Source organism: Chrysemys picta, chromosome 7 (assembly GCF_011386835.1).
Source record: "Chrysemys picta bellii isolate R12L10 chromosome 7, ASM1138683v2, whole genome shotgun sequence".
Lineage (NCBI taxonomy): Eukaryota > Metazoa > Chordata > Testudines > Emydidae > Chrysemys > Chrysemys picta.
In genome coordinates, this window is record NC_088797.1 from 84,202,572 (window position 1) to 84,217,283 (window position 14,712).

At 38.0% G+C, this 14,712-nt stretch overlaps 1 protein-coding gene across 4 annotated transcripts in view; it reads right to left on the minus strand.

The window, feature by feature from the left end:
- Window positions 1-14,712, minus strand: part of DNAJC12 (DnaJ heat shock protein family (Hsp40) member C12) — a 33,807-nt gene that overhangs the window by 12,261 nt on the left and 6,834 nt on the right. For 2 of the 4 annotated variants that reach the window (XM_065553481.1, XM_065553479.1), the window contains exons 3-6: window positions 14,587-14,617; window positions 6,410-6,443; window positions 5,067-5,145; window positions 2,033-2,172 (exon numbers count right to left, since the gene is read on the minus strand). In XM_065553481.1, the coding sequence (XP_065409553.1) occupies window positions 2,050-2,172; window positions 5,067-5,145; window positions 6,410-6,443; window positions 14,587-14,617 (267 nt within the window). In that variant the 3' untranslated portion in view covers window positions 2,033-2,049. Of the gene's footprint in view, window positions 1-2,032; window positions 2,173-5,066; window positions 5,146-6,409; window positions 6,444-7,787; window positions 10,874-14,586; window positions 14,618-14,712 lie in introns of those variants that run through there. The other 2 variants (XM_005297283.4, XM_024101093.3) reach the window with 2 other exon arrangements.

Sequence of the window (14,712 nt, forward strand, 5' to 3'; positions counted from 1 at the left end):
CCGCATGGCAGAACCAAATACTGTCTAGACCGTCCCTGATAGACATTTATCTAACCTACTCTTAAATATCCCCACAGATGGAGATTCCACAACCTCCCTAGGCAATTTAACCACCCTGACAGTTAGGAACTTTTTCCTAATGTCCAACCTAGACCTCCCTTGCTGCAGTTTAAGCCCATTGCTTCTTGTTCTATCCTTAGAGGCTAAGGTGAACAAGTTTTCTACCTCCTCCTTATGACACCCTTTTAGATACCTGAAAACTGCTATCATGTCCCCTCTCAGTCTTCTCTTTTCCAAACTAAACAAATCCAATTCTTTCAGCCTTCATTCATAGGTCATGTTCTCAAGACCTTTAATCATTCTTGTTGCTCTTCTCTGGACCCTTTCCAATTTCTCCACATCTTTCTTGAAATGCGGTGCCCAGAACTGGACACAATACTCCAGTTGAGGCCTAACCAGAGCAGAGTAGAGTGGAAGAATGACTTCTCGTGTCTTGCTCACAACACACCTGTTAATACATCCCAGAATCATGTTTGCTTTTTTTGCAACAGCATCACACTGTTGACTCATATTTAGCTTGTGGTCCACTATAACCCCTAGATCCCTTTCTGCTGTACTCCTTCCTAAACAGTCTCTTCCCATTCTGTATGTGTGAAACTGATTTTTTCTTCCTAAGTGGAGCACTTTGCATTTGTCTTTGTTAAACTTCATCCTGTTTAACTCAGACCATTTCTCCAATTTGTCCAAATCATTAGCCTGAAATAAAGTTTGTGGAAAAAACATATAAGGTGCCTGAACAGAACAAATTAATACCTCTGATATCTGGCAGTCACATCAAAGACAAAATATCAAAACTTCTGAATAGTTTGGTTTGCTCAGACATAATAGCACCTTCCAGATTATTTATCTTCATAGAGTATTTCTTCTCAAAATGAATTGTAGTACTCAGTGTTCAGGGCAGTGGTGACATCAACAGAATTAATACACAGCAATGACTCACTCATTTTCACAAGCATCAATAAAAAATATAAATCAACAGCAGTTGATATAGACTAGAAAATAAACAAAAATCTGTTCTGAAAAGTAAAGAAATGACCAGAAAGGATCATTTGTTTATGAACTAGAAAGATATTAATTTAAATATCATTTGTCATTATTATTTATTAGGTTAGAATCTATCAATTGTTAGGAAAAACAACTGGTTATACTAGAGATATGCAGGTATTTCCAGTTTGTCATATTAAATCCTCGCAGCCAACAGGAAAAAAACCATAACAACTTCAGATACTATGGTATTACATTTTTTGTTGGTATGCTGGTTACTCCAAAAATCTATTCAATAGTCTCATTAAAGAAATTACTGAAGATTTATTTTCCTAGGGTGAAATCCTGGCCCCAATGAAGTCAATGACAGTATGCCATTGACTTTAATGAGGCCAGGATTTCACCCCCAGTAATCATTCTGAAAACTAACTTAAAATATACAACGAGTCTTTTTATCATAGTACATTTCTTTGGTTAACCAAGATCATATAGCCACTTCCAACCCCAAATACATTATTTTTAAATGACTGAAGTGTTTTGAAATGTTGAGAAAGTTGCTATGGGACTGACAGAAATACAAGATAAAACCTACCGGTATATTGTCCCTGAGAACAAAAAACAGCTATGAGAGTTTCATCACATATGTGTTCATAAATGTCTATATCATCTGACTGCCTTCCACTTTGTGGCATTTGTTTTTTTAATGAATTCTGGGGTATTTTTCTGCACTATTGTTACATATTGCTATGAAGCAATTTTGGTGGAGTACTTTTGGTCACATAGCAGCACTGCTTCTAATTAGTGTCCTTTCCTCCATCAGATCAACACTGGGAAACTGATTAAAAAACAATAGAAGGCTGTTATAATGAACATTCCTTAATCTCTGACCCATCCAGTTTTGCCCATGGGAGAATTTCCTTTCCCATAGACCTACCTAATCTCCTAATGCTAATGTATACCCAGGAAATTTAGGTAAACAAAAACCAACCGTTTTTATGGAGTTGCTCAGAGCCTCCCACTGCTGGAATGGAATGGTAATTTTGCTTCGTCGCCAGTAATCATAACAAGCTCGACTTTCTTCGTTAGTAAGAATCTCTTTAGCCTGCTGCAGCTTCTGAAAATTCTCCACTAAAACACAAACCAAAGGATGTTACATCAAATACTTATTTTTAAATAAATTAATTCCCTTGTGGAACAGGAATGACCAATAAATAGCTATGTAACAGCAACACAGGTTGGGGCAGAAAAAGAGAAAAAAAAGAGTGATGAAGAGCTGTGGCAGTTCTGCTCACTGCTTTGAGGAAGGCTTAGCTGACTCAACAGCTAACACCTTTAGTGGACAATTGATGCCCTCTTTCAGATGAACAATTCAATGCAAATGTGGAGCCTTTTTGTCTCTTGGTTTAGAAGCTTTATAAACTTGAGGGCTATCAAAATTATGTGGTATTCAAAGCAAAACACATGAGATGTCGCCCTGTTTAAACACCTACATTGCAATAGCATGACAGCATTTCACAAGGAACATAGCATGATCCGAAGCAGAAAGGAAGTTAGAGCAGAACACACCACCAAGGGACAGTAAGAAAGAAGCATAATGACATTATGTGAGCAGCAAGCAGAAAAGTCTTAACATAGCATAGTACAGGTTAGCTAACGGCATTGCTTAACCTCACATCTTTTGTGTATGTAATAAGATATTACTTTACATTCCAGATTGTGTGAATAAGATCTCTTATTTCTCTTGAAGGAGCAAAAATTCTTTATAAAATAGTTGTTAAGGATGCAGCTGTGTGTTACTATTTGTGTAAAGGTTACAAAGATTTACATTTTATCTATGAGTCATCCTTATTAGAGTGGCTTATTATTATTATTTATTTATTCCGGTTTATAGTAGAGACTTCTTTTGAAATATGCTGAACTCAAGCACTAACCAAAGCTGATAAGCATAAATCAAACAACACACAGGATTTTTTTTTCTTATTTCTGTTTCTTTTTTCCAGTGTGACCAGTTTTGGGGGTATAAAAAGCAGTCTAGTTTGATAGTTATTTTTTAATATGCTGGTACTGAAATGAATCAATGAGTCAATGTTTACTGTACTGTGAAAATGTAAGACATTTAGTAGACTGTTCAAGTAAATGAAGCATAAACTGTTTGCTCTTAATACACAAGACTGCTCCACTATTTGGATCTTAGGCTCCCCCTTTTTTTTTTTAAATGATTTATTTTTACTTCAATTTAACACTAAAAATTCCAAGCAATGGACCAGATTTGGGTCTCACTTATGCCTCTGCCTCCTCACTGAAGTCAATGGGGTAGCCTCCGTTTATTTACGGAAGAATTTGGTCCTCTTATCCAGTTGCTCTTTCAAGTATGTTTAAATATATTTTGGAAAGTAGGATTTAAGATCATTTTGTAAAAGGTGGACTCTTCAACAAATTTTGGAGGGATCCCTCTCAGGCTCTCTCAGAATGAAGAATCACACCCCATTTTATTTTTTATTCTCCCATCAATCTACTAGGCCTCAACTCACATTTCAGAAAGCCGAGAAGAGCTCAGTGCAACTTAATACCACTCTCAAGACATCTGAAGGTGTCAGTAGACAGTGAGTACTCTTTCATCCTCTTGAGTGTAGTGCCTCTACTATTCTGGGAGAAGGGTGCAAGCAAGAATCCCAAACTGTGTGGTTGCTACCACTATGTTTGTCAGTGTGCCTCCAATTAAACTGAGAGAAAATCTGAATAGGCATTTTTGTGCATTAACCAAAATGGAACATTTTATTTAGTTATTCTGCAATAATGCTTTCAAAGGGCTTTAAGAACTCAGCAGTCTATAGCTGAGAATATTTTAAACTGGGAGAAGAGGTCCTGCTTCTGCTCCCTTTAGTTATATGGGCTGGGATTTTCAAAGGGGCCTAAAGGAGTTGGAATTTCAAAAAGATTTGGATGTCTAATTTCCTTAAATCACTTTGAAAATCCCAGTCATCATGTAGTTCCTCACTCTAAGAATAGTCCCAATATGCGTAGCAGGAGGCAGAATCAGCTTCAAAGTTTTTGGGTGGAGTATCAGAAACGTGCATCTCAGAGCACTGTCTTGTTATAACTGGTTTAATACAAACATGTCCAATATTAAATGTTGCACTCTGTCATCAAATTAATCTTTGTTTTGGGAGTTTTCCATGTACTATAATTTCCATGATCTGGGCCTATGATGTTTGCATACATAGATGCACTAATTTGGTGTCCAACAACACATTTGGCAATACGTGGAAACTTAATGAAGAGTAGGGAATGATCGCCTTCAATATACTGTTTATCTTATTTTTTTTCTGTGCATTTTGTATAGACATAAAGAAGGCCAGAGCAGGCATTCAAAATGTTTGTGGTCATTGATGACAGTGACCCTGTTGGTTATGGATAGATAAACCTGTCTCAGAGTATCCGGTTTTTCCTCAAGGCACTGTTATGGGGGCAAGGTTACGATTATTTGCGTGACTGACAGCATTTCCACAATTTCTAATGTTTGTTGTTGGTCTGTGGAGAGCTGGCCTGTCACATGGTGCTGGGTCCTCCTTATTTCCAGCTGCTAACTTACATTAAAAGAAGCTAAAATACATTAAATATTTTCCTAATGTTACTTTTCATATGAGCAATTATTGTAGTTAACCCAAATATGTCATTTGATTCCCAGTGGGAGAGGAGATAGTCCATGCAATCATGCATGGGAGGGGATGTGGTCCACAAGACAATCTCTGGTTTTAAATGTGCATCATCCTATAACATTTTTTTGACAACTCCTGGACTAGATAATCAAACAAGTGTCTTCCTGTTCTAATATCCATGATTGTGTAAGCGTTACAGCAAAATATTAAGGCTTGATATTTAAGAGAGTACATTCCATATATGTAAAAATTATAGAATATTAAAATGGGAATCAATATTTACTGATGGCTTTTAGGCTGCATTCAATGCCTTAATTATAATTTAAGGCAATAGATTGTTTTTAAATAGGAAAGACTACATACCAGCTTTAGGGTTTCCAGGATGTTTGTCAGGGTGACACTCAAGGGCTTTAACCTTAAACTCTGCAAGAATTTGTTCAACCTAAATAGAATATCAACATTTAAAATACATAAATACATACACACACACACAAAGGTTTTTGGGATTGGGCTTTTGGACGGGGGAAGACTCGGGGAGGGGTGGTGTTTTGCTCCCTTGATTTTACAAGACCCTGTATAATCAAAATATATAACAAGAACCATCTGACAGCTGTGTAACTAATTTAATTTTGTTCTCTGTACTCCCGTCTTTACCCTTTTCTTCATGAACATGCATTTTTCCATAGATGTACGCTTTGGTTTTAAGAAAACTGTAAGTAAAGGTTCACACTTACATACAGATTGTTGGAACTAGGTACTCAGCAGAGAGACTAGTTACCAATACATCTCTAAAAACTATTTATATGCAGGGATTTTAAATGACAAGGTTTACAGTAACATTACTTTTTGAAAATGTAATCTCATTTCTTTTCAGACCTAAATATAACAAGAATTATTAATATATAAATAAGATAATAAAAATAAGCTAAGGAAAAATATTAAGATATATAGAGAGAGTAATAGATTTTACCAAGTAAGGAGTCTGGGACTCCCCTAAACTGAAACAACACTTCCTGATGTAGGAGGCTATAGATTTGACCATCCCTCTCTCTCTCAAACCTGCAGATTCAGGAGATGCAAGGGGCTTCTTTATGGAAGCACTTTGCTGCACTGCCCTGTCATGCCTCTGCCCCTTTCAGTTCCTCCACTCCCTTGAGGATTGATGCTGCAAGGGGCTGAATACGCTGGCCCTGATCCAGCAAAGTACATAATCAACTTTAACTACATGAGCAATTCCACTGAAATGAATGGAACTACTCGTGCTCAAGTGCTTTGCAAAATTGGAATCAGAGGACTCAGCATCTTTCAGGATCAAGGCCCAAGCTGGGATCTGCAGGAGTAGGCTTGCCACTGAACATGCATGGAAGAGAAAGCATGGGAGCCTATGTTGCTATAAATATTTAAACCATATTTTCAATATGTTTTCATTAGATGACAATTTTATTATACAAATTATATTTTAAATGTTGAAAATATTGCCGTTTTAAAAATACAACAAAATATGTTTTTTCTATAGGCATGTAATAGTGGTACTCAAAAGAGTCACAATCTCACACATACAATTCCTACTCACAGGGCAACAGTAAACAAAGAGTATTGGTTGCGTCTCTGAATAAATAATGTGTAACAGATTACTTTTCAGAACCAGTAAGCAGTTATTACAACACATTATTTTTCACTTTAAAGTAACTTTAAAAAAGGCTTACAGTATGTGCTTGAAGTATGCATCTCTTCCCAAGACTATAAAACAGAATTATTGAATTAACCTTTTTCATCTGTTAAAAAAAGCTGAAATAAAGCTAAAATAAAAAAATTAGTACTGCCACCTGCTGGGATGTCTTAAAACTCCTCTCCGAAAATGCTTAAACTTGTTATCAATAATAGATTAAGAATTCTATATTTTTCTAACTATATTTACATATGTATTTGGGCGCACATCAAAGACTTTTGTCTATATTAGTGATAAAATATTGGTAGAGTATTAAATTACATTTGCAGAACAAAGCATTTAACTCATATATAATATTAACAATTATAGCAGAAATGTTAGAAAGCAAAAAGCCTAACACCCAGTACTACTTCAATTGACACAGAAGCTAGTTTTAAAATTTGAGCATGTTCCTGAATTTGCATAATTAGAAAATGTAATTTAGGACAATTTTAGTAAGTAGAGGAACTCTTGTTTTAGTTACAGTCATCCAACAGCTTTTGAGATAGATTTTATCCTAAGATATGAGATGACATGTAACGGCTACCAAAGTGAGTCTAGAAAACTAGCATTTGAACATCGGTATTTTGGGGTAGGAAAGGAGGGGCTAGGGTGGGGTTTGTTTGAAACACATTTTTTTCTCCCAAGCAATGGCTATATTTTTCCAAAAGTGATACACCTCTACCCCGATATAATGCGACCCGATATAACATGAATTCGGATATAACGCGGTAAAGCAGCACTCCCGGGGGGGGGGAAGGGGAGCTACGCACTCCGGTGGATCAAAGCAAGTTTGATATAACGCAGTTTCACCTATAACGTGGTAAGATTTTTTGGCTCCCGAGGACAGCATTATATTGGGGTAGAGGTGTATATTATTATCTTAGAAACTGAATATCATTACTAATTATTGACAAAGAGGAGAACATTTTTACATTTCTTATATTAGTTGCACTGACAATACTTATCTGCTGCCACCTTTTAAGTACATCAATATATTGTATAACAGCCTACAAATAATATTTTACAAGTGTTTCAAAGTGCATTCTGACATCACACATGGAACTAACTTAATAAACAAATTATTTACATTAAAAATAAGCTATTCAAGATGTTACAATACAGCTTTGTATTACAGAGTATCTTTACTATGAACTATATTCTAAAAGCTTCATTGTGTCAAAGAAATCAATTACTGAGATTAATAGAGGAAGAGAAATTCAAAGATATTATGTAGGTAAGAGAGCAGGTACATGTCGTGTTTCAAATAATCATACATTCACAGATAAACATTAACTTCAAACTCCCCTTAAAAGCATACAAAGCCAAAACAAGCTAACATTAACATGGCAAAGAAAACAGAATTACTCTTTTACCGTGGATAGTTCATCACATCCTAGCAAGATGTAATAATCTTCCATATCATCCAGATTGCAGTTCAAAATTGCATCCATTTGGACTAGCCAAACAGCTTTTTTCCCCAACAGCTGATGCGCACCAAGAGGAAAGTATAAACTGTCAATAGAAAGCTTATAGGATTGTCTAAATGTAGCCCAGGGAAAACTGCTTTTTACAGTCTGGTTTAGGGCTCCCTACAGCGCTTTTTAATACACTGAGATGTCATCCGAGATTCCTGAATTCTGTTTGTCATTGGTTCTTTACAGGAGGACTGTAACATTGCACAAGCCTGGTGTCTGCAATGCTCTCTGGGATTTGTAGTTTTCAAGGTAATTTAAGTATTATTCAACTGTATGATCTGCCTCTTCAGACTGAAAAGCATTCAGGATATCAAATAAAATCTCACTATCATTTTAGGCCTGGATCATGCTATGACTTATGCATAGGCTTAATTTTAAGCAGTAGTCGTCCTACTGATTTCAGTGAGACTATGTACATGCTTAAGTGTCTTGCTGGACTGGGCCCTAAATCTACTAAAACAAATTTTTCTTCTGCTATAAATTGTAATTTTTGCCTCAATTTTAGGAAGGGAAAAACATGCATCAAGTATGGAAGAGCAAGGGAATTACTTTAAATTACGATCACAGGATTGCTAACTTTCTCAGAATGAAATCTGAGACCCACTGAAGTCATTAAGAGTTTTGCCACTGACTTCTGTAGAGCCAGGATTTCATCTTGATCTTTCTAGGAGCACCCAGGCTAGGAAAATTAATTAATTACCATCACATTTACTGTTTTAGGCTTTTTTGTGTCAATTTCGTATTCCATAATGTTAAGACTATTTGAAGACAATATAAAGTACTCACTCTTTGATTATGGTGACTGTTGGGACTTTCAGATTTCTCAAGAGTAATAAAGAGATTCTTGGTGGAGATCTTTAAACCTCTAATTGAGAATCCCTTGCAAGTTGTGTTTCTTGGGAATTACATGCATATACTTTTCTTTTAACCCATTTTACTGTCAAGTGTTATTCAATTATTCAGGTTTAAAATATGCTTAATGATTAAGGCCTCCATCTGACAAAGACTCATAGATGTGTGCTCAACTTTATACATGTAATAAGGCCCATTGATTTCATATGTAAAATTAAGCATGTCATAGAATCATAGAATATTAGGGTTGGAAGAGACCTCAGGAGGTCATCTAGTCCAACCCCCTGCTCAAAGCAGGACCAACCCCAACTAAATCATCCAAGCTGGGCCTTAAAAACCTCTAAAGACAGAGATTCCACCACCTCCCTAGGTAACCCATCCCACTGCTTCATCACCCTCCCAGTGAAATAGTTTTTCCTAATATCCAACCTAGACCTCCCCCACTGCAACTTGAGACCATTGCTCCTTGTTCTGTCATCTGCCACCACTGAGAACAGCCGAGCTCCATTCTCTTTGGAACCCCCCTTCAGGTAGCTGAAGGCTGCTATCAAATCCCCCCTCAGTCTTATTTTCTGCAGACTAAATAAGCCCAGTTCCCTCAGCCTCTCCTCATAAATCATGTGCTCCAGCCCCCTAATCATTTTCGTTGCCCTCCACTGGACTCTCTATATTTGCATGAGTCTTTGCAGGATTGGATGAACTAAGCAGCTCATTTTTTGTTTGTTTGTTTCATTTATCCCTTTTTCTGTAAGAACTTTGTAGCCCAAGATGTTTAATGGCATTAAATATTGCTGATAGCTTTTAAAACACACAATTTCTGTGAAATAAATTAATGTAGTCACTATTTTATGTACTTTGTTTTTGCATATGGTTACTTAGTAGGCTTAGCAGCCCATGCTAGAAATGTAAATATAAATGTTTAGGTAGAGGATGGCAAAGGATCCAGAGGCAGATTTAGTGTTGTTTATGAAACCTTAACTATGATTTCTACCCTTGCAAATGGTATTTTATAACTACAGAAGTAAAACTGTCATACTATAAATTAACAGATGTTCTTCCACAACCATAACTGACTAAAGGTGGGTTTATTGTTAGAGTTTCCTTAGTTTTTTATTGTATATTCATAAAGTTTATTAGGATAGGGAATTGTAGATTTAGTATCGAGAGAAGGAAATATTAATTCAATTACAAGACAACATTAATTTAATGAATCAGAACTGAAAACATTTTAGTGTGTTAAAATCACAAATATAGCTCCTCAGGAGAAGTCTGAAAACTCTATCTGCTCTGTTGGGTTTTTTTGTTTTTTTTAAACAGTTGGAAGAAATCAACAAAGTTCTGAAAAATTGCTTTCCAGTTCCCAACTGAAGGATGTAGATCAGGGGTTCTCAACCTTTTTATTTCTGAGGCTCCCCAACATGCTATAACTCCCCACCTGGGCCACAACAACTGTTTTTCTGAATATAAAAACCAGGGCCGGCATTAAGGGGTAGTAAGCAGGGCAATTGCCCAGGGCCCCATGCCACAGTGGGACCTGCATAGCTAAGCTGCTCAGGCTTCAGCTTCAGGCCTGGGTGGCAGGGCTCGGGGAGGTGGAGCTTTGGCTTTCTGTCCTGACCCCAGTGAGTCTAATGCTGGCCCTGCTTGGCGGACCCCCTGAAACCTGCTCACGGCCCACCAGGGGCCTCAGACCCCTGGTTGAGAACCGCTGATGTAGAGAACCAAACAATAATAATAAAGAAAAGGCTCTCTTGGTGAAAATCTTTATTAAATTTTTAAATATGGAATACTGCACACATTAGTAATTGTTTAGGACTAAACTGTGCCATCTGTGAGGGGCAATGCATAGGTGCAGTAGCTCCCGGGAACAATCTTGCCTCAAAAAAGGCACCCTCTCTCACACTCTCTCTCAAGTTTCTACTGTGAAGAGTAAATTACAGCATCTCTTTGTTAACCTGTAGCATACTTCCCATCATCATACCAACCAATAACATTTTCAAATTAATTTAAAGGAGAGTTGTGGTAGTACTCAATTTGATAATAAAGCCTAAAGAGAGGCTGATTAAGGGCTGCAGAGAGCCATGTAAGGTGGGGGGCTATAGATTTGGCCCCTACACCTGACCCTCCTCCCATCTCAGGCACTCCCTCCCCTTGTCGTGTGATCATCCCACTGGCCCATAAGCCCCTACACCCATCCCCTTCAAATCTGAGTGAGTTGCAACTAGGTGCACAGGTCACAGCGCCACTCAAGTTTGGCTTGGCCAAAAGTACCCAATAGCTTTATGCTGGGGATAACATTTTGAAGTTGGGAGTTTTGGGTTGTAAACAGCAATCTCCCTGACATAATGGGAGACTTGATCAATATGCCCATCCCGTGACCAGTCAGTTCTGCTGCCCAACACATTGGGGTCAGGAGACAGCTATGGCTCTACCTACTCCTGCCTGACTCACTTCTACCTTAGAAGTGTATGGGGGTGGCGGGAGAATCCTTACTCTCACCCTCTCCCCTGTATGGCTACATTAGAGATAGGTATAGTCTACCCCTTTAGGATAGTTCAGCATAACATATTAACACACATACATATAGGCCAGGGGAGAACTACAGCCCGTGAGCCGTTTTAAGCCAGCCCGCAAGCCACACCTCGCTCCCGCTCCGGCCCTCTGGCCCCACTCCGGCGCTCTGGCCGGGGCGCTGGGTCGGGGCCGGACCACATGGCTTGGCCCCACTCCAATGCTCCAGCCAGGGTGCTGGGTTGGGGGCTGCACCACGCAGCTCCCGGAAGCTGCATCATAACCTTGCTCCAGCTCCTACATGCTCCAATGGGAGCTGCAGGGGTGGTGCCTGCGGACAGAGCACCATTCAGAGCTTCCTGGCCTGGCCTCTGCGAAGAAGGCGGAGTGGGGGACATGACACCGCTTCCAGGAGCCACTTGAGGTAAGCGCCGCTCGGAGCCTGTACCCCCTGAACCTTTCCCCATGCCCCAACCCCCCGCCCCAGCCCTAATCCCCCTCCCACTCTCCAAACCCCTCGATCCCAGCCCGGAGAACCCTCCTACACCCCAAACCTCGCATCTCCAGCCCCACGCCAGAGCCCGCACCCCCAGCTGGAACCTGCACTGATTCCCATGCTCCTGCCCCAGCCCTGATCCCCCTCCCACCCTCTGAACCCCTCAGTCCCAGCCCAGAGCACCCTCCTACACCCCAAACTCCTCATCCCCAGCTCCACCCCAGAGCCCACATCCCAATCCCAATTTTGTGAGCATTCATGGCCTGCCATACAATTTCTATTCCCGATGTGACCCTCGGGAGAAAAAATGTGCCCACCCTTGATATAGGTGGAAAATTCTGCCACTCTTACTCAGGATAAGTAGTATCTTACTCAACAAGTAGTCCCAGATTTCAGTAGGTCTATTCCTGGAGTAAGGTACTACTCAACATAAGTAAAGATGACAGAATCTGTCCCAGGGATAATAAATACAAAGGATATGAAAGAGAAAAATATTGTTAAGATGTATTGAAAGTGAAATAACACAGACCAGGAAATGGCAGGATCTAAATGAATCAGTTACAGAAGGTTACCTACAAATCTGTTTACATGATTTACACTGTTTACACTTCTAAGTAAGTGTACATAGTTAGCACAGATGACGAAGTCTCATATTTGTATTTCTGTACTAGCCAATTACAAACAGAATATTATCTCCAATATTGTTTACACAGTATTACTTATATGTGAATCAACAGGGTCCAATCCTGGTTCCAGTGAATGCAATGGAAGTTTTGCCATGATTTGGCCCTTCATGCACAAACAAGAAAATCTAGTATGTGTAATTCTGTACTTTGTAGTTTCCAAATAGTTTATTTCCATTAATTTACCAAATAAGACTGGTGCACTGAGCTCAGGAAATACTGAACTTCAGTGGCTATTTTTCTTAAAGAAGGATCAGAGGAGGAGGAGGAGGACTGGAATCCTTAACTATGGATATATTTAAAACAAAAATAACCCCCAAAAAACAAACAAACAAAAAACAAAAACAAAACAAGGCACAAGAAGTGTGATATGAAAGAATTTTTAATTTCATGCACTGTACTTGCTAGTTTTAATTTTGTATTGCATTTATTTACATATTTTCTCTGTGTTTTGGTTGTCCTCCTATGGCAGAGAACTTCCAGTAACTGTATGAAGTTTGATCACTTCCATTGACTTCAGACAGAAGTGTTGTGTTTACAAAATATAGCCCTGATTCAGGAAAGGATATCTATTCAGGATAGTATTTAAGCACATGCTTCAAGTTAGTGATGTACTGAATAGGGATGGATTTCAGTACATTCTTTCCTGAATCAGAACCAACGACTTCTGCAGGACTACTCACACACAAATACTTAACTTTACACATACGGACTGTGACCTAAATTTGGATTTAGGAACCTAATTTTTTGCACCCATTTTTTTTTAAATGTAGCCCTAGAACCTAAGTGTCCTTGAATATGTCAGACGCTTGTTCCACTTGAACACTAACGTCTTGTCTTACACACAAATATGCACCAAAATAACTGCTCTAATTTTAATTCTTTTTAAATATACAAGCCAAGCCCTGTATAGCTATTTCACCCCTTATTATTTCAACTTAATTGAAATATGACTCTAAAACAAAACAGTACTCTCTTAATCCAAAATAAGAGTGTCCACACACAAGCATGCAGCAAAATAAAAAGGTATGAATTAAAATAGATTTATTTATTTCAGTACATGTAACAAGTCCTTAGTCAAGGGAATGTAAAATTTTGGAAAGGACCCATTTCTCAGTTTTCTGAAAAATGACAGGGAAAAAAAATCTTTAGAGCATGAGAAACCCTTTTTCTTTCTAAGACAACTCAAATAACCACTGGAATTTTACCTAAGTTACACACAAAAAGGTCACTTTTCAGACTAAGAAGGAACAGGAGAAATTTTGGCTAAAAGTTTATTTTTTTTAAACTGCTCTTTAACAACACCTGAAAACAAAAGGACAGATTCTAGGTGCTCAACCCAGGAGTTGCAATTGTCTTATTTAATAAAATTCAATGTTTAAATTGACAGAGATATTCTGTTAATAGCTTATGATATTAGGCAGTAATATATGTCCATGCGTGTGTACATATTTTAAACAAACTATTTCTGTTTACAATCACAAAGATTATTATATCAACCTTCACCCCCCAGATTTAGCTGTTTACATGAAGACTACTGTGGGCCAATACCAGAATGGAGGGAGGCAGGCTGCTGAAAAAATGCAATGCTGCGTTTTTAAGAATTCAGAGTTAATTTTTCAAAAGCAAACACTATTTGCATCGTATCAGTCTTCAGCTCATTTCAGAAACAGCTAAACAAACTGGAAGATGACGTCAAGCCATTGATTTGGTCACCATTTGCTGACTCCTCTGTACAGGTTTTGTTTTTACATAGATTCTTATTTGTATTTTCCTCTTGAAAATGTTAAATACTTTAATTTCAGAATATATATTATACAACATTTTAAAGTAACAAATCAACAGCAGTAGAGATTTTTTTCTAGGTGCCCTTCGCAGTGGTATCTCTCTTGTGCCCAAGCACTGTGCAACAATTAAAGATAGCACTGATTGTGTTTTAAATTACAATATTCTCACAGCCGCTGTTCTATTTCAACTGTGATTATCTAAACTCCAGTTGTCCAAATTTTATAAGTGTGCTTCAAACTCAAAATTTTGTTTTTCCAAAATTCTGATTATCTGAATTTCAGATATTCTGAACACAGGGCACCTGTCTACGGAAATATATAAACAAAAATACACATGCACAATGCAATTTAAATCTATGCATGCTTACCCTTATGTCTAAGAACTGAAGAGGCTTTCACCTGTAGAGACAAGAACGAAGTTAACAGACACAATATCATGTACATAATGTCCACACAAATATACAGTGTAAAGTATGTTATAATTTAATTTATAA